Below are 24,810 nucleotides of genomic sequence, written 5' to 3' on the forward strand. Positions count from 1 at the left end.
GAAGATATTTCTACCATATTTTTATAATGTTGCAGTGAAATATAACATCAACCTGTTCCGATCTAAGATTTTTGAAATGTTTCAAAAATATTTTAAAATTAATAAAGTTGGATCCAAAATTTTCTGAATCTGAAATTCAACACAGTGGCCCGAATTCAAAGTTTAGCGTCGTTTTCACCAACACATTTGATGATAGATTTTTACACGCGATATTCATGAAAATCACAGAAAAAAATTGTATCAGCGGAATTATAAAATATTACCGCATGTTGAAAGTAACGAATGAGTATGCGAAATCATGTTTTTATAGTTGACCAAGCTCAGGTTGCAGCTCCGACGAAATTGACGAACATGTAAGTGCACTTTATAGTATAGAAAAAAGGATTTGATATCACCACACGCATAGGTATTTCATTAGGATTTTTCAAAATTACGACGAATAACTTCACTTTGATATAGTTTGTTCTAGTGAGGGATGAATGAATTATAAACTGACAATTATCGAATTCCTATCTTCATTATCGATTTATTCAAGAAACTAGCATATGGCTTATCGGCGGTTGCGACATAATTTAATGAACAGAACAATCGCCTTGATTACAAATCATTGCCTGTGGACTTTATCGGGAAGCTCAAGATCAGAATTATATTTAATAGCAGATACAATTTGTAGAAGAACCTGCAATCGGATACGAAAGCTATAAATGAGTTACAAGTTGTAAGTAAATTCTTAAACCATCGCAATTCAACGACATTTTTATTTATTAATCTGTTAAACCTATATATCATTGCATACGCGTGTTCAAATGTCACTTTTATGATTCTAATAACGAGAACTGTTCTAGTCTGATTCATCGCTTGAATCTTCGTCAGACTTACTGCTGGAGCTGCTGGAGCTATCCTCGTTGATTATTTTATTGAGAGTTTTAACAAGAGGGTATTTCTCCCCGTAGAGACCTCGAAAGTCATCCAAGTCCATGGCCCAAACCGAGACGCCACCCAGTCCCAAAGACTTGACATAATTTACTTTTTCTGTGAGGCTTCTGTAGGTGGAAAACTCAGTGATCAGTGATCAGTGATCAATTGATCATTCGTCGATTATTAATTTATCGCCCAGTCATCACCTGTCTAACCAACCATATATCCATTAAAATTCTGGTTTTTTGACTACCACCTTGACAACTTCGACAACAGTCTCGTTTTGGTTTTGGATTAAGTACAATGTGTGTGTTGCTCAACAGAATCACACTGTTACGAATAATCTGAGAACATCAACCGCGGTCTTTAAAATTCCACCATTTATCGCTCCGTAATAACGAATCTCATATTATTCGATCAAAGACTGTTGTTTTAGATGCCCAAGATACACAAACGACCAGTCTCTAGATACCCGTGAGCACTACTTACTTGACATTGTCATATGTGACCCACTGGTCACCACTGTAAGCATAAGGCACCCGCTGCTCCTCGTCGAAAACGACAGTCCAGTTTCCCTCAGCCTCATTTTTGAGGATTTCGTAGTAGGCCAGTGTTCCATTTTCCTGGGTGTACGGACCTGCATTACCAACTCCAGATACAGGTGATCCAGGTGCGTGTACAGAAGAATCTACAAGTGTCCAGGTTTTTCCATACATGGCTGTACCAACCAATACCTTTTCAGATGGTGCCCCCTGATCCAGCCAATAATGTATCGATGCATTCTAAGATCACAATAATTGTGTTAGTTAGCAATTACTCTAACGCCGGAAGGTTTTGTCTAGATTAATGACGGGCATTGCTGTTACCACGCAGACTTACAATATTGAGGGTTTGCTCGAATGTCGTATTTTCTCTTCTCGCGGCATAGAGAGGCGTGTTGTGCCCAGTGAAGTTATCCCAGGAACCATGGAAGTCGTATTCCATGATATTGACAATGTCGAGGTACTTCGAGATCCCTGGAATATCGTACGAGATACTTGCTGTGCCTTCGGAGGCACCCAAGGCCGCGCTCAAGATCAGATCATACTCGTCAAAAAGTGCGCGAAGTTCCTGAAGAAGAAGAACGAAATTCTCGACATCCGTTTTGGCACCGCCACGTTGAGCCGGATACTCCCAGTCGCAGTCGAGACCGCTAAAATTGTAACTGAGCACGAATTCGAGTGCGTTTTTTGCGAACGTTGATCGCAGTGTGGAGTTGCTAACCACCGTGGAAAAATTCGTGGATCCCTGGCTCCATCCACCAATTGACACTAGGGTTTTCAATTCAGCGTTCTGATCCCGGAGGGCGTTGAATTCCTCGAACCCACCCAATCCACCGTCTGTGTAGAGGTCTCTGTACTCGTCCAACACCTGGACTTCGCCATTCGGGGTGATGCCAACGAACGCGTAGGCCATGTGAGTGCAGAGAGTTGGATCTATATCCGATATATTGAATCCTCCCTTGCCGGGTCGGTAGAATGACCAGCTTCCAAAGTAGCAGAATACTTTATCTGTGATCATCAAAAATGGTATTTCAATGCATTTCTTTTGTTATACATCCAGAGGATGATCACTTATGATGTCTATCATAAAATTTCCAACGCCACACTTTTTATTTTTATTTTTTTGCTAACTTCACAGCCACGTAGCGTATTACGGACAATCAAAATTCGTTAAATGACAGAGTTTTTAGTGATTTGTGTTTCTCGCAACCCCTATAGCTTCTAAAGTAATGTGAAAGTTCAGCATTATATCCAATAGTTTATTTTCGGTGCGAATCTACGTACAACTAATTACTTGTTAGAGGAACAAAACATGCTTAGGTATACGTATAATTTACCCATATACTTACAGTCATGGGAATGTGCAGAAGTGGATCCGCTCAGCCATAGCAAGAAATATGTAGTGAACATCCACATATTTGCAAGTAATAATGAATCAAATCTCACTGTAATGAACTCAGTACATTGTGAACGGTATTCGATCGTAAGTAGTCTAACACAGGTTTCAAAATATTCATATTTATACTGCCCCCTTAAAGTTACATTCGTCCGCTGATTATATCTGAATACCCACAAACCTGCGTATCTGTCGCGTAAATGTTTATCGCCACGTAAATTGTACGGAAAGTGTTTTCCTGCACGATGCACGACCTACTTCGTGCCTGAGTAGTCCTTGAATCCAACTGTCAACACTTGCGGTTGCACGATTTCTGTGATTAAAATTCTCTTTAACGCAAATATTAAATTATGAATGCTCGCGGTTATAGTCACGCGCAAGCTTTTCCACAGATATTATTACAGCATAAACTTGTAAATATTTTATATTAGTACATGCAATAAGTATACTTCGCATTCCAACGTTACTGATTTGGATACTTATCTGTTTTCAAATACTCGATTTATTTTATATACTCTCGCAAAAACGTAAAGCTTACTGCATCGATTGAACCTACAATTGGAAGAGCATTGAACTCACGTTCACTGTTTACATCTGTTGCATTCACAAGTACAAAACAAATAAATGAAGGACGTGATCATGGCTTATAAAATACGTTGAAGTATGACGGACAGATGATTTCTTCAAAGCAGCTCTGCTATTCCTGCATTCAATGTCCGATAGCGCACGTCTTGAGTTTGAAATTACCAAACTTTGCGTTTCAATTAAAACATATATGAACCAAATGAATGACGATAGTGCAGTCACAGCCTAAAGTTATAATTCGTTCCGGTTAACCTAAAACCTGCGAACATTCGAAGTGAGAATCACTCACGCTTTCGCTCTATTAAAAGACTTTTAATATGCTATAACCTATGATCATATTAGATGTCACTGGGATAATCGAGACTCGGACTTAATTTATTCAGAGCCTGTACATAAAGTTAGTACTTTAAATTAGAATCGCTGGTATTCTTGGCACGGGAGATCAAACTCGAAGCACGTGGTTCAGAGCGTTGAGAAGAGGATACTTGTCTCCGCAGATGCCCCGAAAATCGTCGGTTTCAATGCTCCAAACCATGGCGCCTCCGAGCCTCATCTTTTTGGCGTATTTTGCCTTTTCCGTGATACTCCTGCGGTTTCGAAAGTCACAATGGGACATAAATGTGATGGTAAGTAATTTGGAGCTACAATCGACGATCAAATACTCACTTAACGTTGTCGTAGCTGACCCACTGATTGCCGTTGTGGGCATAAGGCACCCGCTGCTGCTCGTCCCAAGCTGTAGTCCACGTGGGCTTTACCTCTTGTTCGCAGATCTCGTTGTATCCCAGCATTCCGCGTTGCCTGGTATACGGACCTGCTGTGCCAGGCCCAGAAGCCTCAGATCCAGGCACGTTTTTGGCGAAATTCGAAAGAGTGAAGGTCCTCCCGTAAAGAGCTGTTCCCAGGACAAGTTTTTCGGCTGGTGCGCCCTGGCTGAGCCAGTAATGCACCGATGCATTCTGGGCTCACGGCATTTGGAGTGGTTAGTCAAGAGTCGAGCATCAATGGAGGACAGTAAAAGAAGTGTCGGTGGATACTCACGACGTTAAGACCTCGAGCAGTTGCTGTCGTCTCTCGCGTTGCTGGATAGAGAGGAGCATTGTGACCAGTGACGGGATCCCAGGAACCATGAAAGTCGTAGGTCATGATGTTGATGAAGTGAAGGTACTTCGAGATTGTCGGAATGTCGTATGATAAGCCGGCAGAGATTTTGGCTGCGGCAACAGCCGCGGTCAAGATAAGATGGTGCTCGTCAAACCGAGCCCGAAGTTCCTTCAAGAGGAGAACAAAGTTTCTGACGTCCGCCGGGGTGCCACCTCGCTGATTTGGATATTCCCAGTCGATGTCGAGGCCGTCGAATCCGTATTTGAGTACAAAATTTACCGCGTTGTCAGCAAAATGTGACCTTAGAGCCGGCTTCCCAGCGACTCTGGAATACTTCTCAGAGCCTTCGTTCCAACCCCCGATTGCCACGAGAGTTTTCATTCCTTGATGCCGCTCCCGCAGGGCGTTGAATTTCTGGAAGCCAGCTTTGCCCCCGTTGTCGGGTAAGTCGGCCCACGGATCCAACACCTTGACTTCGCCCGCTTCTGTGATTCCAACGAACGTGTAAATCATGTGGGTGCAGAGGCTCGGGTCCAGGTTCGATATCTCGATTTTTCCATTTCCAGGACGGTAAACCGCCCAACTTCCAAAGTAGCAGACTATTTTATCTACGTAGGTAAAAAATTCTCTGTTAACACTCATGGTTCCGAGAATAGCAAAAAATTGTCTTGTTCTACAGACTTTTCAATGTTACATTCAAAGTATGACAATATGTCAATACCTTTTCTATGAATTTATATCCTCAGTTTCAATGTAAAAATATGTGTATTCTATAATATTGATTTTCCATTACAGACAACTCAAAAAAACTAATCAACCAACTCAAATCACTTTTTTCTATGAATTTATATCCTCAGTTTCAATGTAAAAATATGTGTATTCTATAATATTGATTTTCCATTACAGACAACTCAAAAAAACTAATCAACCAACTCAAATCACTCGTACGTTCAGATACGAACTTACCAGGTTCAGTTTTAACTACAGTGAGCCAGCTGAGTCCCAGGATGCAAAATGCGATGAGCAGCCGCATTCTGTAAATGATAATGTTGATTTGTTGAAACGAAAAATAAGAATACGATACTGAAATTGCAAAAAAATCGATTTGTCACAATAAATCTAGCAAACTGCAATTTACAATGACAATAAACAATTGTTCGCAACACGAAACGTGCCTGAGTGAACCGTTGTGATGGCTTTCATTTTTCTGACACTACCACATGTGCACACGTACAAGTGAATTTCGCATGATGAATTCTCAAAGACGAGAGCATACTTTTCAAATGTTTTGTGACGAAATGATTCCTTATTCAAAATTGTTGTGGGTGAAATAGCAGTGGGATATTACAGTTAAATCGAAAGTAACGAAATAAATTATTATAAAATATTCCGTCAACAGCTGATACACGTATTCTCTATACACACACTCTCAACGTCCACGTGGCTACAATGGCTACGGCTGAAACGCCTGCGATAGCATTTTGGTTGTTCAACGATTCACAGCACTTAGATACTACTAGAATTTATTTCACCCACAACAAAACAGCAGCTCCAATAGGTTAATTGCAACACCGTTGTTGGTTAATCTCTATTTACTGATATTTGACGACGCGAAAATTCAGTGATGAAAGATGGTGCCACCGTTAACTTTTCGGCTCGGCTTGGAGCTGTGCTGAAATATCCAGGCATTTGAACAAAACATGTGAAACTATTTGTATTTATTATAATTTGCCAGATCGTCGTATTGGCCATATGAAATGCATATGAATTTTGAATAACTTGTGAGGAAAACGATACGTAATTTGCGCGTGTAACCTAAAACTTATCATTGTTTACCTCTGACGAAAATCTCCACCGACATATAATTGAAAAGCGACAATGAGATTCATTGACAAATTATTCTGAAGTACATTATTTGTTATTCTGCTTTCGACTTCAGATAGAATGTTAGTGTTAGACTCGCCGTCAAATGTTTGGGGATACATATTTTAGCTCCAATATTACGAAAATAAAGTTTTAATCGTGGAATATGTTACCTAGTGGAAGAAAAACTGGTTAAGCCTAGGTTACTGCAGTTATAGTTCGTAAATCTAATCATAAAATTTAATTTTATGAATATTAATAAACAAATCAACATTTGTGAAGTAGTATTCCGAAACGCGACAGAAAAAATTATGTCGGTTGTGATTGAGCTAGGATTGTACGACAGGATCTTTAAAGCGACTTCACAACTTAGTTGGTATGCTGAAAGTTTTCTGTATAATGTAGAAATAGTCTTTACCTGATAAGTTTATATAAGAAGGATCTTCGATATGTAGGTCATCAAAACAACAATATAGTTTGCATGAACGTTTCGACCCTAATTCCGGGTCATCCTCAGGACGGTTTAATTGAATTTTTTCTATTGTCAAACAGAAACCTTATTTTGACAACTTGCTGATAGGCGAAAGTGCAAATGAAACAACTTGAAAAATTGATGATAACTAACCTTATAAGCGAAACACCGTCACACACGATTCACTTCACTTGAATGGTAAATTTATTATATACAAACTTTCCACACGTATGATGTATATTTTGGAATACATCCAAAGCACATCTCTTGTTCAGATAGGACGCCAAAGTTGACGTTCTAGAAAACGTTACGGTTATATATAAACGTGGTATGATGTCCACCTCTTTCTCCCTACCCATTAACGAAGAGATTCGTAATACGAGTATTCGAATCAAAGTTAAATTGTTATGGAGTTACTGCGTAGCTGGATTTAACCGACATCGCCCTGCGTGTATCCTGGCAGCCGGAAAAAGCCAGATGAAACGACCGACCGCACAATGCACAGTTAGTCATGCATTCTCTAAATTTAAGCTCATACATGGAAACAAAGATAGAAACATATTTTACTTGAACATTCAAGCAGCCGTCGATGATCACAAGGACGGTGAGTGTCTGCGGTTTTTGACACTGCTTTGTTTTGCTTACAGCAGTCCAGTAAAATTTACATATTAAATTTAGTGACCATGAGACCCAGCAGGTTTCACATCTTGTATCTATACGATGTGATCATTATAATTCAGCTCGGGTGCAATTAGGTAGGAGACGTCATTACGAAACTCATTTTCGGCATACAATGCGCGAAAATATTCGACATCTTTTGTTGAGTATCGAACTATGGTTGGGAATTCATGTCGATGAACTACTCGAACTTTTTTTTATTTATCGGGTGTTCTCACGTACGTGAATTTAATCTCGAATGGTGGTAAAGAAAAACAGCTTTGTTATCCTTCCGTTGACGAATATTGATTTTGGTATTTGAATTTATTACTTTTTAACTCAAATTGAACACGCCGTGCTCAAAGTATGAAAAATATAATGTGAGAATTCTAATGAAACATATCGTATTAATTACACAAAAAAAAATTTCATAATACACGTGCACGTATTTGACAAAAACGTGAGTTAACTTTTTTGAATACAACTTATCGCTGGCATTAACTTAAATTGATGGAAAATCTAACAATGGCATCGATCATGAGCTCTGAACGCAATATTAAAGTGCTATGGGTACATGATTAAGGCAAGCTATTCGAATCAAACAGATAGTTTTGTAGCATTAAAGACTTATTGAAATAATAATGTTCTTTAGATTTCGCGATGGGTTCGTATGATGATCACTTTGATATTGAACTACAACATTTTCAACGACCCATTTTTCGTTTTTTCTCTTTCGAATAGCTAGACAGCCACTTGGCCAATTGCATACAAGAGAACATATTCTGATAGTCAAATATTGAACTGCAAAGTTCCAAATAATTCATCCTTTTCTCTTAGTTTTAAAGCTTCTAAGGTGAAAGAAAAGTAAAGCCTAATATCCAATGATTGAAGTTGGGTGCAAATCTTTTAACAATTAATTAATTCATATTGTGATTTAAAATCAAATGACGGTGATACGGTCTCAGAGATATATTTTTTTTGAGTTATTCTGAAACTAAGTAACTTTCGAGGTTAGAATCTACCGCTAAATTGGGGGAAAATAAAAACAGTACAGCACTCTGTTTTGTAAAGGGATTTTTATTTATCGTAACCTATATTATACATTGATGAACAGCACTTAAATTGTTGAGACTCGGACCTATTCTACTCGGGTTCAATACATAGAAGTTGTACTCTTGGTTAGAAGGTTTCATCATTGGTACTCCTGGCATAAAAAGTTTAACACGAAGACCTTAAAAAATTGAACTACGGAACTATCCTAACGAAGCACGTGATTGAGGGCGTTGAGAAGAGGATATTTGTTTCCACAGATGCCCCGAAAATCGTCAGTTTCAATGCTCCAAACCATGGCGCCTCCGAGCCCCATCGCTTTGGCGTAATTTGCCTTTTCCGTGATGCTTCTGCGGTTGCGAAAGTCACAGTAGAACGTGAATGTGAAGGTAAGTGATTTGAAGCTACAATTAACGATCAAATACTCACTTGACGTTGTCGTAGCTGACCCACTGATTGCCGTTGTGGGCATAAGGCACCTGCTGCTGCTCGTCCCAATCCGTAGTCCAGGTGGTCTTCACCTGTTGTTCACAGATCTCATTGTACCCCAGCATCCCGCGTTCTCCGGTATACGGACCTGCTGCGCCCGGCCCAGAAGCCGCGGATCCAGGCATGTTTTGGGCGGAATTCGAAAGAGTGAAGGTCCTTCCGTAAAGAGCTGTTCCCAGGACAAGTTTTTTGGCTGGTGCGCCCTGACTGAGCCAGTAATGCACCGATGCATTCTGGGCTCACGGTATTTGGAGTGGTTAGTCAAGAGTCGAGCATCAATGGAGGTCAGTAAAAGAAGTGTCGGTGGATACTCACGACGTTAAGACCTCGAGCAGTTGCTGTCGTCTCTCGCGTTGCTGGATAGAGAGGAGCATTGTGACCAGTGACGGAATCCCAGGAACCATGGAAGTCGTAGGTCATGATGTTGATGAAGTCGAGATACTTGGAGATTGATGGAATGTTGTACGACAAGCTGGCGGAGTTTTCCGTCGCGGCAACAGCCGCGGTCAAGAGAAGACGGTGCTCGTCAAACCGAGCTCGAAGTTCCTTCAAGAGGAGAACGAAGTTCTCGACATCCGCCGGGATGCCGCCTCGCTGATTTGGGTATTCCCAGTCAAAGTCGAGGCCATCGAATCCGTATTTGAGTACAAATTCCAACGCGTTGTCCGCAAAGTGTGACCGCAGAGCCGGCTTCGCAGCGACCCTTGAATACTTGTCAGAGCCTTGGTTCCAACCTCCAATTGCTACGAGAGTTTTCATCCCTGGATTACGCTCCCGCAGGGCGTTGAATTTCTGGAAGCCTGCTCTACCCCAGTTGTCGGACAAGTCGGCCCATGGATCCAACACCGCGACTTCACCCGCTTCCGTGATTCCAACGAACGTGTAAATCATGTGGGTGCAGAGGCTCGGGTCTAGATCCGAAATCTCGATCTTTCCATTTCCCGATCGGTAAATCGCCCAACTTCCAAAGTAGCAGACTATTTTATCTATGTAGGTGAAAAATTCTCTCTTAATATACACTCTTCTCAAAATAGAAACAATTACTCTTGTTCTACAGAATTTTCCACGTTGAATATATCAACACAATCTCGTCACCGATTACAATTTTTTATCTAAGTGAAAAAAACCGTGTCGTTGAGCGATCTTCGCTTTAAATGACTAAAGTGATGAACTCAATTCAAACCTCTCGTGTACTTATAACGTAAGAACTTACTCTGTTCACTTTCAGCCACGCTAAGCCAGCCGAGTCCCAGTATGCAAAATGCGATGAGTAGCCGCATTCTGTGATTGACAAAACTGAATGGAAGATCTGGAGTCAGCCTGTTGAAAGAACCGTTATAAAAAAATTATCCGTCAAAGAGTGTATTTCGCGCGCGATACAAGTTCAAAATGTATATCGGTAAAATCTCTTCGGTTAAAAGTCAGTTATAGATTGGAGCCCCAATGGCGTAACACTTCACTGTAGCGATACGTACAGAATCGCACTGAGTTCGCAATCAGGTGTGTAAACTCTGGCTGATTATCCGAGTCAACGTATGGTAAATCTCTGATACATGATTGATCAGTCGCGTTCTTCGACTCACTTACAATCAGTTGATTTCGAACGGTGACCAATCACATAGTATTACTACACCTACCCATTCACCATACGTGTTATCAATGTACGTGTATACCTACCCTTACTTCTTTTAAGTTCAATACAGCCGATAAAAACATGCGAAGTTAACCCGATAACAAACAGTATGTACATAACCACATCCTATGGTGACTAATATGTATGTGTATTACATACAAACGACACGTCGCAATACTGATTACGCGAATGATATTGTAGGAAAATATGTTTGCGAGTCATCACTCCTGCCTTCATGAGAAGTAACAATGTAACCACATCCACCGGTTTGTTTAAAAAACCTGACCTAATTATCTGGTCAATTTTTAAACCGATCCGGTTATTCTCAAAATGCAGACACGATCTTGAGGCAAACCCGAAATCTGCTGACTCGTTTTTTCACTCTTTCTGTTCTTGTCGACGAGTTTAGTGATTTTCGATATCGTCGGACGAACGTTGACGGAATAATTTAAAATGCCCGGATCCTGGTACGGATAAGTAACGAATACCGTATGCTAGCCATCCTTTACTAACTTCTATTAACGAACTGTATCACTTATCGTGTGAAAATATTTGCAGAGATGTAGAAAAAGTTTACCTCTGCATAGGATAAAAAAGATAATAATACCAGTTATCTGCAAGACGAATCACTTCGATATCTGACAAAAGTATTTTACGCGTTGCGAAAATCCGTCATTGACACTGCAGAAACTACTTTGTCACAATTAGTTAACCGAATCTGTTCAACTCAAACTTGCGATTGGCAACGCTAGCGTGCCTGAGTTTACTTACCCTTCAATTTATGAATGATTTCTTTAATGTATACTTCACCGAAATTAACGGTTAGTATAAATAAACTGTGTCTTCTTCCAAATGGCGTATATCGCGTGCACAGATTGGACACTGAAATTGACGCTCTGGAAAACGATGCTGTTATATATGTACACGATTTATGATGTTCACCTCCTTCTTCGTTCGCATTAGCAAGGAAATGTGTAGCAGTACGATTTCACAACAAGTTATTGTGTTTTTATCGGGTTTACCCCCGATGTCATCCTGCATGTTCTTAATAAACGGTAAATGTTGTGAAAAGAATACTTATAAACACCGCAGATCGCTTTTTTCAACTTGTTGTTTACCGTACGTGTGAATTTAATGGAAAGAAGTTGCTGTTCGAAATTCAAAATTGAAACCCAGACGTGAGGTTGAGCAACGTTTTTACGATTGCATATAACAATAGATTTTCATATCAACTTGAAACGCGTGAAAAATTTTGTTTATAGACTTGCGAAATATTGTCACATGATTAACATTGCATATCAATTTGCGAAACCGACTGCATGTTTATTATCGTGGAAGCTCAGGATGCGGCTTTGATGAAATAAAGTGGAAATTAAGATCAATGTAACCGTTCTTTATAGCGTTGAAATACCGATTTCGCATTAACACAGAATAATAACGATAATAATAATAAACATTATTTATTATAATTTTGTTTGTAAACAAGGGAGTAAGGAGACAAGTAAACTAGGTTCGCAATCGCAATAGAAATACCCTGTACAGATATGGATATTCAATTGGTATTTTTTAACGACGCAACTATTAATAATGTCATACTATTTTCAGGGTGATTGAATATGCGATGCCGATAATAAAATTCCTGTCTTCGTTATCGATTAATCTGTGAAACTAGCAAACGGCTTATCGACTTTTTCGAATAGATTCAGTGATGATTGCATCGTATTCACTGGAAATCTATGTCCCTAGTCTTTCCTAGGAAGTTTAAGAATTAGATTCACTAAAAGACGTAATTTCTCGAAGAGGCAATCGTACCCGATGGTCATGAAGGATATGAGTTGTCAATTGCTTTTTGAATGCTTTGGGATACAAGGATATTTTTATTTATCCGAACCCAAATACAAAAATTATGTTCCAATCATTGAAAAAAAATATTTGGAAGTGTTTTTTTTTTTTTTTCTAATAATATGAACCAGCCCGTGACATAAATTCATCTTTTAACATCAATTTAGAACCAAGTTGAACAAAACTCAACAAGCGGTTTGAAGTTCATCTGGCAATCGCTCTGCGCTTTATAGAGCTATATGCTGACAATGAGTGGAATGATGATTATGATTATTAAAATGCTGGAGCGTAGATTACTGCCTGCGTTATTTTCAATAACAAAACGAGTTTGCGTGAAAGTCGAAACAAAGCAGATTACTTATCGACAGAATTTCGCGCGTTCCTGCATGCGAACCGTTTATAGTATGATAAAGTCTAACAATAAGATAAATAATAACACACGTTTCTAAATCAGAAAACTCGGTTAGAATGAACTGTGGATTTGTTATTCCAGCGTGCCAATTTAATATATCTATGACGAAGCATCTTATTGTAAAGAATTGTAACTTTATAATAAAGCAGACTGCCCTTATACATTTCGTTCCTCTACAATTCGAGCTTGCAGTTCAGTAAATCCCCCAAAGTTCATATCTTTATACCTATAAATTCTTTTCCCTGTATAGACAACTACAGATAATCGTTCGTTTTCTTTCAGCACCCGAAGACCGCCTTCCGGGATGATGTTAACGAATGTCTGCATCATGCGAGTGCACAGTTTCGGATCCACTTCCGATATTTCGATTATTCCATTTCCGAAACGGTAAACTGACCAGCTTTCAAAGCGGCAACTACTACAGCCGTGCAGGTAATCGAATATTGTTTGTTAACGCATATTTTTACAACTTCAGAGTTTCCGATCATTTATTTTCTCCCCCAATTTTAGAGCTTCTGAAGTGAGTGAAAAGGTTTACATTATATTCAGTGGTTGATTTTGGGTGTGAATCTGATTACGACTAATTATTCTTAAAAATGACAACAATTATATTTATAGTGGTTTATATTCAAATATTCTTGTGTGCAGATTGAGCATTTATACTTATATTCACGGGAATGGCCTAGAATAAACCCGCTCAATTGCATCAAACCAGCATGCAAAACTCAACAAACATCCGCATATTTGGTAGTGATAATAAGAAAAATCACAGATGAATTTAGTATAATGAAAGTGATGTTTGAACACGAATAATGTACGGGACTTTGGAGACCTTCATGTGAACGTCCGCTGATTTATGTGTATCAGTGTATGCAAATAGTTCATCCTCTCAACGATAAACGATATATTTTACGACTAAGTGGTCTCTAAATTCAACTCTCAACGCTTTTGGTTACAACGTTTTCTTGCAGAAAAGTTTTACTAATCGTAAAACGTATTGAAAATGCCTGCTGTTTGGGATACGAGTGGAGCTCAGTCGCAGATATCGCTGCACTTATAAACAGGTAGATTTTGCGATCCATGTAAAGTGACCTGTTCGAATTTTTCCCTTCCGCAAAATTATGCTGGATTCAGATTTCGCAGTCTCAAAAATTTCAAACTTCTCAAGCAAATAAAAGAGTGACATACTGTTGCTTTGTACCATATCTCGAATAAATTTGATTGAATTCCCCTTTACAGTTACTTGGAAACAAGGTTTCCCATCGAGGTACGTAAGGGTTTTCCGAATTGTTAAAAACTTCATTTTTCTACATCAATTATTTCACGAGAAATTGGAGTTGAGAATGTAAACTTTTGTCGGAATGTTATATCAACGCTGCCTTTTTAACGTAATTTGCCTTTTTCAAATCTGTGAGTATTAATATTGAATGAAAGATCTCGAGTGAATCTGTTGCAACACACGGTTATAAATATCCTGTGTTTCGAAGTGCGTATTGCGAGTGCGATACGGGTTTACGATGTCTATCGCTGAAATCAATTCAACTCTGAGACGATAATATTCGAGCTTGAGTGGCCTGATATTTCAGTGTGGCGACATGCACAGATTCGCACTGAGTTCGCAATAAGGCGCCTATACGCTGACTGGTTATCAATAATCAATATCAATGCACGGCACAACTCTGATGGATGATCGATCAGTCACTTTCTTCGACTAACTTACAATCGGTTGATTTCGAACGATGACAAACGACATAGCGTCACCACACCCATTCATCCGTTACACTTGTTATCGAGGTATACCTGCCTGATTAGGAGTGACCGAGGCGGTAAAAACGTGCAAAGTTGACGACAAATGGTATAACGACATTTACGATGTGCGTCACACGCCAACCACCACTCGCAGTATTTGACACCTTGGTATAATATAGGAGAATATGTTTTGCGGGTCATTACTAAAGCCTCGTTTGGAAGTAGCAGCATAACGCCCTACAACAACCTGTTTAAATAATCTGGTCTGTTTGTCTGGTTATTCGGTAAACCGATCGGGTTACTCTTCGAGCAGACTTGATCTTACGCCGGTACCAAGTTCGGATGACTCGTTTTAAATTTCTTATTTATTTTTTATACATAAAAGCTCTTGAGTTCGAAATTGTCGATTTTAATTTGTTTTTAGCCTGAGCAGCGTTTTGACTACGGCATTTGATCGGACATAAATTATTGAACGCGATATTCACCAAAATCACGAGAAAAAATTTTGTTCGTAAAAATGACAGATATTGCGACATGACAAACATTGCGTATTAGTCCCTAGGAGGCAAAAACCTACAACTACAGTCTGTGAGTAGCAGACGTTGTTTCTCGAAGCGGCAATTGGATACGAATAGGTTATCGAATGAATTTAACGCTTCACGGTTCAAGGATGCTTCTTCCTGATATGTACGTATAATGGCATACTGTTGTTGAAATAGTACATGTCATTATAATATCTGAAGTCCACAACTGTTCTAGCTTGAGCTACTGCTGGAGCTATTGTTGAAACTGCTGGATCACCTGGCACTAAAGACGCCAGAGTCGCTGGAGCTGCTTGAAGTGCTGTAGCATCAAACCCACCTAGTCGACCTAGCTACTGGTGCTAGAGTCATTGATTCTTGCATTCAGGGTCTTCAGTAGAGGGTACTTTTCCCCGTAAAGGCCGCCGAAGTCATCCAAGTCGATTGCCCAAATCGAGAAACCTCCTAATCCCAACCCCTTTGCGAAGGCAGCTTTCACATCCAGACTGCTGCAGGGGCATAATTTATTACACATTAAGTTGGTTTCATTCGCGTCATTAATCTCCTAATCAGGGCCTGTTTCGGTAGGGTTGAAAAGAGCATCTCAATCTTGCTCCCTTGCCTACACCTCATTATTACGCAATATAATTGTTTTACCGATTCGTTACAATTTCGATTTACAAATCACCTGGCACTGACAATGAGTAATTTATTCTCATTCCAGTCATTTATAAAGCGATATAACAATCGCGTTCACGACTACGGAGTAGGATTCATTATTAAGGTAATGCCAGCGATTCAATAGTAACGAGAAATGGGCCCGATTTGTGCCGAATGGCACGATTCGTCTCAGAGTCATCCTATTCTCTGAAATCCGATCGACAAACAACAAATTTCATACCACCATTGAATTGTTTCGTATACTCGGTTCTCGGCGCAATACAGCCTCGGATACTTGTGGGCGCATTATTTACCTGGGATTATCGTAGGTGACCCACTGGTCACCTGAGTAGGCGTACGGCACCTGTTGCTCGTCGTCATAAACGGTAGTCCAGTTTCCTTCCGACAACTTCTCGAGAATCTCGTAGTAAGATAACACTCCGCTTTCCTGAGTGTAAGAACCCGCGTTACCAACACCGGTAACCGGTGATCCAGGCGTCGTTTCGGAGGAGTTCGTAAGAGTAAACGTTTTTCCATAAAACGCAGTGCCAAGGAGAAGCTTTTCAGCCGATGCTCCCTGTTCCAGCCAATAATTCACGGACGCGTTCTGAGCTCACAAGAAATAATTGGTACATCAAACTCCTCGAACGTGTCCACTGTACTAACGGAGTTACAAATTCCGTATACTTGAATGTCGTACAGTATAACTTATACTCACGATGTTGAGAGTTTTCTGGGCTGCCGCTGTTTCCCATGTCCCGGCATAGAGAGGTGTGTTATGGCCTGTGTAGGTATCCCAGGACCCATGGAAGTCGTATTCCATTAGAGTGATCATGTCAACTGCAGCTGAAATTCCTGAAACATCGTACGACAAGTCCACGGTTGATTGGGAAGCTCCTACTGCCACGGTCAAGAGTAAATCCTCGTCGTCGAAAGTATCGCGAAGTTCTTCAAGGAGAAGAACGAAGTTCTCGACATCCGTGTCGGCACCGCCACGTTGGGCCGGATACTCCCAGTCGACGTCGATACCGCTAAAATTGTACTTGAGCACGAATTCGAGTGCGTTCTTTACGAACGTTGATCGCAGTGTGGAGTTGCTAACCACGGTGGAAAAATTCGTGGATCCCTGGCTCCATCCACCAATTGACACTAGGGTTTTCAATTCGGAGTTCTGATCCCGAAGGGCGTTGAATTCTGCGAACCCACCCAATCCTCCGTCTGTGGAGAGGTCTCTGTACTCGTCCAACACCTGGACGTCGCCATCCGGAGTGATGCCAACGAACGCGTACATCAGGTGGGTGAACATTGTTGGGTCTATATCCGATATCTCGAATGCTCCTACACCGGGCCGAGCGTTTGACCAGCTTCCCAAGTAACCAACTATTTTGTTAACTGTGATAGAAAATTCATCATCAACTAACTTTTCACGCTTGTAAAATCTAAGAATTTATGTATAATTGATTGCAGTTACTAAATTTTAATAAAAATTACTCGTTCTTTGAATTTTTAAAAAATATGCGAAAAAAATTAGTTCAATCGGATCAAAGATTATGCATTTCGAGGCATGGACTTACAATCGCTGGCATCGGCCAAGGCAAGGCAGCTCAGCCATAGCGTACAAAATGTGACGAACACCCGCATCTGTGGATACAAAAACTTCGTTTAAGCAATCTTAAATAATATCCATAAGCTTTGTGGGTACATAAAAATTTGTGAATTTGTGCGGAGTGGAATCACGATTACGAAAATGTTGAAACGTGGATTATTATTACGAGCTTATTCCAAATTACAAAACAAGTTTGCATGAACGTGGAAACAAAGAAAATTATTCATCACAAGAATTGCAATATCTATACGTGTAGACCATCGATATGATAAAGTCAAAATAACTGTAATACACGTAAATACCAGTATAGATCATTGATTGCGATTTTATAAAGTAATGTTAATGGTTGCAATGGAATTAGGACTTGATAATTGGTTCGCAGTAACTCAGAATTGTATTTAATAACTGAATATAGCGCTCACCTTTTCTGTAACCGATTTGACGATGTTCACTTCAGCGTCAATAAGGTATCAAGTTGCGTGCTTCGGTGAGCTTGTGCAGATTTCAGGTGTCTATTCGACTTATATAGTGGAACTCGGGGCAGAACGGGGTACCCGTGGGGGTACCCCCCTTACCTGCTAATTAATACGCCTCCGTCTATCGGAACTGTCACTAATCTTATTTGTTGGTTATTAGGCAATGTGAACATCCATTCTTTAATTTTCACTCTTACGTTACAAGTCCGTTCTGAACGTTTCCTGGATTCACGCACCAAGCTCGTTAGAAACACATGAACGTTGTTTTAAGATAAATGAGATTTCGTATCTTTTCGAATTAATTTCAACCAGTCAATATATTCACATCACATCATTATTTCGACAAATTATTGTAACCGTACCGTTTTTTTTTTTTTTTTTTCACAACTAAACTGGCTAGTCTGGCGAATATTTCCCACGAAAAACTAATAAAGTGTTCCAAATAGCGTAGAAAACGCTGGTCGTAGTCGTTTCCGACGTATTTTGGGACACTTTCGTACCTCGGCGGATAAACAATTTTTGCCAGGGTATATTCGAGGTCTGATCAACGCCGGATTTCTGGTTTCGGCCGCCAAAGGCAGTCCCATAACTCGTGAACGTGTTTGGACAGCGAAGATGTCGAGTGGGAATTTACCATATCTGCGCTTCTTGCAATAAATAACAAACAGTGTACGGGGCAACCGCCCTTTTATTCATTGACGGTATATTCAAAGTTCCTGTTAATAACTGCGCAAAATTCCATTCTTTTCGATGTCAGTAACCATCTCATAAATAGCTTCAAACATCAAGTGCCCGGTTCCGCCACGGGTTCCCTTACTTGCGACAACACGTAAAACTTGAGTAAATCTAGTCCCAATTATGAAAGTAACATCTGAGTAAATACTCAGTGCCATAAATACACGGTATGTTCCAAGGAGAAAAGCGGCTGATTGAAAAAAATCATTTGGTGTTTCGCTAATGAACCTCCTTTGTTCCAATATTCCAAACGACGACATCGCCATCGCTATTGACGAAATAATCCGTCATTCGAGTATTGTACTGTAAAAATTACTATGATACGTTGAGAAATGAAAACTTGCGATACCACAATTTTGTATCTACATCTGCATTAAAGAGAACTTCCGGGCGATTCGAAATTGAAGCAGATCGATCCACAATTCCAAGTTATTCAGCACAATTCAAAACAAAGAAAAGAAATCCAAGCATCATTCTCATTCTAAAAGTTAACTCGCATAACTTTTTCGGCGTAGAAAAAATAGATTCAAAGCTAGGCTCCCAGGCTCTTTTCGCCTCAAATGTCCAGTCGCAATGTTTCCAATAATTTTCTGCAACTTCGATGCACGCGTCGATTAGTGTGCCTTTTTTCACTTCTAATAGATGTTATATAATATTTGATCAACTGGATCTGATCAACGAATCTTTATTTCAGAGCTATTTTCACACGGCTTGCATATACTTCCGACCACGTGTGAATCTTAAGTCAATCCAGTCCCAATTATGCAAACAACATTTTAATAAGTTATAAGTACACAGTCTGGTCTACAGAAGAACAACATCCGAGTGGAAAAAACCATTTCTTGCTTTGGAAATAAAGTTTTTGTTCCGATATTTCAAACGCCTATTATTCACGTATGGAACCGCAAAAATTAATTTATTGCATTGAAAAATCAAAATTCACCATGACACAATTTTGTACCTACATTTTAAATAACGCAGATAACGGAGAATCAGAAGTCTGAATTACGGACGTCCCGAAGTTTAAGCAGATGGATCCAAAATTGTCGAAATTATTTAACACAATGTAAAATTGAGGGAAGAGTTGCAAACACAATTTTCGACGTTCGTAAATTTTGCATTTTTATGCAATCTTTATCTGATGTAGTCCTCCAAAAGTATTAACTTATCATCCAAGTTTCATTACTGACCAAGCTTATTTGAAGAAGTTACAAATTTTCACTTTTATCAAATAACTGCTTATGTCTGTTGCCAGAATCTTCCACCAATCATACGAGTGTGATAATTACCTACAAAAATATGTTGCCCGACCAAAAAAGTGATTCTATTTCGAAAGATTGGTTATCCGTCTGTGAATAATTGGAGGAATATGCGACTGCCAAGTTGATGAAACATGCAATGAAAAATAAAATTGATAAACACAATGTTGTGCAAAACAATATCTGAATGTGTTTTGATTCACAATTGCTTACGAGTTTGAAATAACCACATCAAAACACGATTTTGTTTTTCATATTGCAGCGATTGTACAGCATGGATCTCTACTTAAATTATTGTTTTTGCACGCTTCTTTGAATCGTGATTTCTTTCCAATTTTCGCAACGCTGTATTCACTTTGAAAGTGAATTTCAACTTCCTTCATAAACATCTGCATATCAATAGTATCTGATTTTAACTTTTTCCAGTTGAATAACAAATTTTCGCAGAAAGATTTTTCTTGCTGGCGAACATGTTTTTGTCTATAATTGTTGCTTTCGTATGATTGGCAAATAGTTTTACCACCAGTTCTCAATTACTTAAAACTAACAAAAATTCGTGATGTTGACAAATTCATAACTTCTTCAAAAGAATCTGGATACTAATGATACTTGCACGAAAACTTGGTACTCTTTGGAAACTATCGTGATAAAAATTGACTAATGAATGAGAAAATACCGAACTGCCGAAAATCGTGCTTGTATTTCATTGCTTTATTCCACCTTGTATTGAAGAACTTCGAATAGTCTTACATTTTGGAAAAAAATAACCGAAATCCATTCGTTCAAAAGTTGTACCTTTTTTTGAAATAAATGCATTGGCAATAGTCGTAATAACGGAATTTAGTTAAGAAAATAGTGATAATCCCCCGTGAAAACCAAAATCAATCGGAGCAAATTACGAAAATACGAGTCTTTAGAAATTCGCTAAAGAATAATATTAATTTTTTTCATTTCACTTGAATTTTTCGTTGCAACCTTCCTTAGCAATTTTGATTTATAACCGGTCTACAATAGATGGATTAATAAAACTATACGACTAAATTATAGTGGTACCAAATTAGCACCCATTTCCATTAATTGATTTTCATGTTCCAGCATGTGCTAAGCCTTGACGTGAATAATTCCTCTGAGAGATTCAAACGAATGTTTGACAAAAAATTGCGGAGTTTTTCAACTGAAAGATCGCATACTTTGTATAACTCCCAATTCCGCTTCATACTTTAACGGAAGCCACAAAAAAGGATGGTCGTTAAGAGATTTATTGATTTCCGAAATTACCGTACAAACATTAGACTTTTGCACGCGCAGAACGAATCATTTCGTTCAGCTGACTGAACAACCAGAAGCGACGTGCCCAAAGATTTGAAAAACGTTTCCAGTTCAGTATACGCTTTTTACTTTATTGAGCACTTTCATTTTTCTTATTGCACATAAATATACGATTTGAATTCTGGGTGAACAATTACGCCTTCAATTCAACTTGAATCAGCTGATAACAGGAAATCTTACATTAGTATTAGCCTATATCGACTGTTGCCGATACTTCATGTCTCCGGCATAAGGTACCTTTGCATATTCTGATCATAAAATCATTTCTCTTTCGGGAATGCGATTTCTTTCATTTTTCATAGTACATACGTTTTCATTACATCATCATATTATTCAGATAAGTCGGTGATAATGAAAGATGAGGCATGAACTCGCAATCGACTTGACAATCGTTGACATTAGTTCTCATATCATCTACAGCTGTGTAAAGAATGCTGTGAATAGCCGCGCGGTATCTGTGCAAATGAAAATTTAGATTGCACAATTTTGGGCGATACCTGGTAACCAGACTACAACTGTATGAAAATTTACAAATAAGTCATTCAACGTCAAACCGAATTCTCTCGAAACATGACCATTTTTAATTCGTCTATAATTTTTCAATGTATTCTACAAACAAAAAAAATGGATACGTAATTGACAAAAAAAATGTAGTTTCCATGTTTTCGTTTTTAGTGGATTTTATATTTAGAGTATCATTTCAAATTTCAAATTTCTCATACATGAGCTCTCCTAATAGCTATATCTTCAAAATTGTTGCGATATGACAATTTAACTTGTTCTAGCATAAACTTGGTTCTTCAAATTCCTGCAGGTGACACACCTTCTAGCAAAAGCTATATATAAATATATGTGTTATCCCTAGTAAGTTCTTCGTAGTACTGTATAATAAGGTAAGATATCATTTTTTTTTTGTTTTTTTTCTACCAAGCAATGTTCGTTTATTTCACACCCCCCACCCAAGGCAACAAAAATTAATGAAGATAAATATTAAGTCGCCGTATTCTACGTCAGAGAGCCAGCCTAACGGGAGTTGGCATGTAAGTAAAATTGAATGGTAAGCTACCGACAATTCAGAGAATAGCCAGTAAGTATGCGTGCCGCAATACCGGTATGTTCGTTGAACTGACATACTGACATCAATACCACACCCTTTTCCATCCCACTCATTAGACGAAGCTAGAAAACCCAACGTTACCGACGACACGCTTACCGACGTGTGTTTTATCATGAAACACCCTAAAATTGCTAACATTACGGGATAGCACTTGCCCCCCTTCGCTCCGCCGCGTGCCGCAAACAATTTGAATTTTTTCTTTTTGAGAAAGATAAACCGTTCAAAATGCTGATAATTAGCAGTGGTAAGAACGTTCTGCGTATGAAATTAAGTAACTTAGTTTTCAAACAAATACACGACAGCGATACATGGGCCGTTTGCAGTATGAAGATTTAAACAAATGTTTTTGTAAAGGTCGATCACCTGACAAAAGGTCTGCGCAAATTTCTGATCCTCGGCTGAGAATCGTCGAAAATATCGGCCTAATTTTTTCAAATTTTCGATCTCAACTGTAACCCGTGCCGACAACGCGTGGATTTTCCCATTTAAAATACACGTGTTTCGGAGACCTTTTCAGCATGTATTTTATTGTAAGAGGAAAAATGCTCAAAAAAATCTGTAACTGCAGGGTTGTTTTAGTAGTCATTCGTTCTACTGTCTAAGAACGTCTTCACATCATCATACCATGCAATCGCGACGACTTGCATGCAGGTAACATGTATATGTACTAGTATGTACATCTTCCATATCATGTTCCAGTCACAATCACTTACAGAATTTGTTCTTTCGTCGTGGTTTCTGCAGGCGTGAAAAGATCATAACTAATAATTATTTTGAGCTTACTGATCGAGCGAAAACCGATTGCTTCGTATTCAGGAGAGCTTCTTGGTCTAAGTACCCTTCCTCCTTCATTCTAAGTAACCCAAATCGAATCCAGTGCGATAAAAATGGAATTGACACGAGTTGAAACAAATAAAAACAAATTCAAAAGAATCGCCACACGTTTTTCCAATTCGCTTTAATTCGACTTGATTCCGCTTTTGGATGTACTCAATTCTATTCAATTCGTTTTGGTTTATCGGGTTAAGCACTTCTTTCCACTGATTGTAAATAGGTGTACGAATTGTGGTTCCAGATTAATTATCACGTGCTCATTTCAACACATTGTATAATTAAACCATCAACTTAGCCAGATTTAGTACGCATACGTATGTGATGTACGTACGTCAAGTATGTCCTCCAATCTGTTTCGAAATCATTGGCATTGGTTAACAGAGTGCACAGAACGCTAGAAATAGCCGCATCTTTGAATACAGAAACAGAATTTACGATATTTTCACGAGAATCACAAAAAGTATGTGAAATCAAAAAGGTTGAGAATTTGACCGGCCTATTTCACTTACATACGTGTACTTGTACTAATGTCAATGATTCACTTTGGTACAAAATAATACTTGAAAATCGTAAAGTGGGGAGTGAGTGTTTACAAGTTTCAAGTCAGTTATGAATCTTTATTTTGACTATTAGTGTACACGAACATTCACAGAGCTTAATGTAGTATCTATTTTTACATTGTATAAGAAATCGATATAATCTAAACTACGAAGGTAGCATTAGAAGGGTTTCAACTTGGCCATCAAATTGGTCCTCCTCATGGCTGCTTTCTTCACCCGCCTCCAGTATTTTTTCGTATCTGGATCCAGCTCTTCCAGTTTAAGAGGTGGGCCTATGTGTATGTCCCAAAGCCAGTCGGGATATTCAGAATCTGGCTTAATCTCAATGTCCTGTCCTTCTTTCATTATATTACTTCCGCACACGAATTTTACCAATTTTTCAGGATCTGTTTCAACTGGAAGTACCTTCCTCTCCAACGGCTGACTTAGTTTCAGCTTTTTTTTCCCCTTTCCGAACATACCACCTGAAACAGGAAATGAAGATAGGACAAAGATGGCACTTACTTTAACTGCTTGCGCAATTAATTGACATCAAAGAAGCAGAGCTATGGTTTTCCATTATCAAGTAGATATATCGAAGTATAACAGTCGAAAGGTAGGAGAAAAGTATTCGACGTTTAAAATACGCGCTCTTGTGGGACAAACACGTGATATATTTTCACCTCTCGGTTGGCAACACGAAATGCCGTTCGTATGTAACTCATAACTTAGTCTAACCTAATCTAAACAATTCCGGAGGAACTATTTTCAATGAAAGATGTGAGATTTGATATGCATTAATACGTACCGGCATCTGCCTTCGCGTAGCCTTTAATCTGCACTACATATTGTGACGGAACTATAATATTTTTGCCTAAACGAAGCAAATAAAGTGACGAGGAGAGACTCATGATAACACAATCGTGTCCCTCACGCGACCCTCGTGGGAGATAACCAAACTATTTGACCAATTGGACACAACCGTAGAGTACGTATTTGACACTAGAGAGTATGTGCAACAA

At 39.0% G+C, this 24,810-nt stretch overlaps 4 protein-coding genes across 6 annotated transcripts; all 4 read right to left on the reverse strand.

Moving 5' to 3' along the window:
- Positions 1 to 723: 723 nt before the first annotated feature.
- Positions 724 to 18,025, reverse strand: LOC124188107 (acidic mammalian chitinase-like). Of its 2 annotated transcripts, XM_046580470.1 has the most exons (5): positions 17,922 to 18,025; positions 17,468 to 17,534; positions 16,612 to 17,285; positions 16,208 to 16,500; positions 15,321 to 15,742 (listed from the first exon to the last, which is right to left on the reverse strand). In XM_046580470.1, the coding sequence occupies exons 2-5, from the start codon at positions 17,532 to 17,534 to the stop codon at positions 15,583 to 15,585; spliced, it is 1,194 nt and encodes a 397-aa protein (XP_046436426.1). In that variant the 5' UTR covers positions 17,922 to 18,025; the 3' UTR covers positions 15,321 to 15,582. The 2 variants fall into 2 exon arrangements, with proteins under 2 accessions (XP_046436425.1, XP_046436426.1); XM_046580469.1 differs by lacking the exons at positions 15,321 to 15,742; positions 16,208 to 16,500; positions 16,612 to 17,285; positions 17,468 to 17,534; positions 17,922 to 18,025 and adding exons at positions 724 to 1,043; positions 1,408 to 1,700; positions 1,798 to 2,468; positions 2,810 to 3,034.
- Positions 3,796 to 7,376, reverse strand: LOC124188108 (probable chitinase 2). Of its 2 annotated transcripts, XM_046580472.1 has the most exons (6): positions 7,034 to 7,376; positions 6,827 to 6,946; positions 5,512 to 5,579; positions 4,483 to 5,153; positions 4,108 to 4,400; positions 3,796 to 4,028 (listed from the first exon to the last, which is right to left on the reverse strand). In XM_046580472.1, exons 3-6 carry the CDS (start codon positions 5,576 to 5,578, stop codon positions 3,884 to 3,886), a joined length of 1,176 nt encoding a protein of 391 aa, XP_046436428.1. In that variant the 5' UTR covers position 5,579; positions 6,827 to 6,946; positions 7,034 to 7,376; the 3' UTR covers positions 3,796 to 3,883. The 2 variants fall into 2 exon arrangements, with proteins under 2 accessions (XP_046436428.1, XP_046436427.1); XM_046580471.1 differs by lacking the exon at positions 6,827 to 6,946.
- Positions 8,595 to 11,610, reverse strand: LOC124188109 (acidic mammalian chitinase-like). The gene is made up of 5 exons (XM_046580473.1): positions 11,481 to 11,610; positions 10,290 to 10,396; positions 9,392 to 10,062; positions 9,017 to 9,309; positions 8,595 to 8,937 (listed from the first exon to the last, which is right to left on the reverse strand). Exons 2-5 carry the CDS (start codon positions 10,354 to 10,356, stop codon positions 8,796 to 8,798), a joined length of 1,173 nt encoding a protein of 390 aa, XP_046436429.1. The 5' UTR covers positions 10,357 to 10,396; positions 11,481 to 11,610; the 3' UTR covers positions 8,595 to 8,795.
- Positions 18,026 to 23,852: 5,827 nt separating the features above from the next.
- LOC124188110 (39S ribosomal protein L54, mitochondrial) lies at positions 23,853 to 24,757 on the reverse strand. Its single transcript, XM_046580474.1, has 2 exons — positions 24,597 to 24,757; positions 23,853 to 24,273 (listed from the first exon to the last, which is right to left on the reverse strand). Exons 1-2 carry the CDS (start codon positions 24,697 to 24,699, stop codon positions 23,969 to 23,971), a joined length of 408 nt encoding a protein of 135 aa, XP_046436430.1. The 5' UTR covers positions 24,700 to 24,757; the 3' UTR covers positions 23,853 to 23,968.
- Positions 24,758 to 24,810: the final 53 nt, after the last annotated feature.

Source organism: Neodiprion fabricii, chromosome 1 (assembly GCF_021155785.1).
Source record: "Neodiprion fabricii isolate iyNeoFabr1 chromosome 1, iyNeoFabr1.1, whole genome shotgun sequence".
Taxonomy (NCBI): Eukaryota; Metazoa; Arthropoda; class Insecta; order Hymenoptera; family Diprionidae; genus Neodiprion; species Neodiprion fabricii.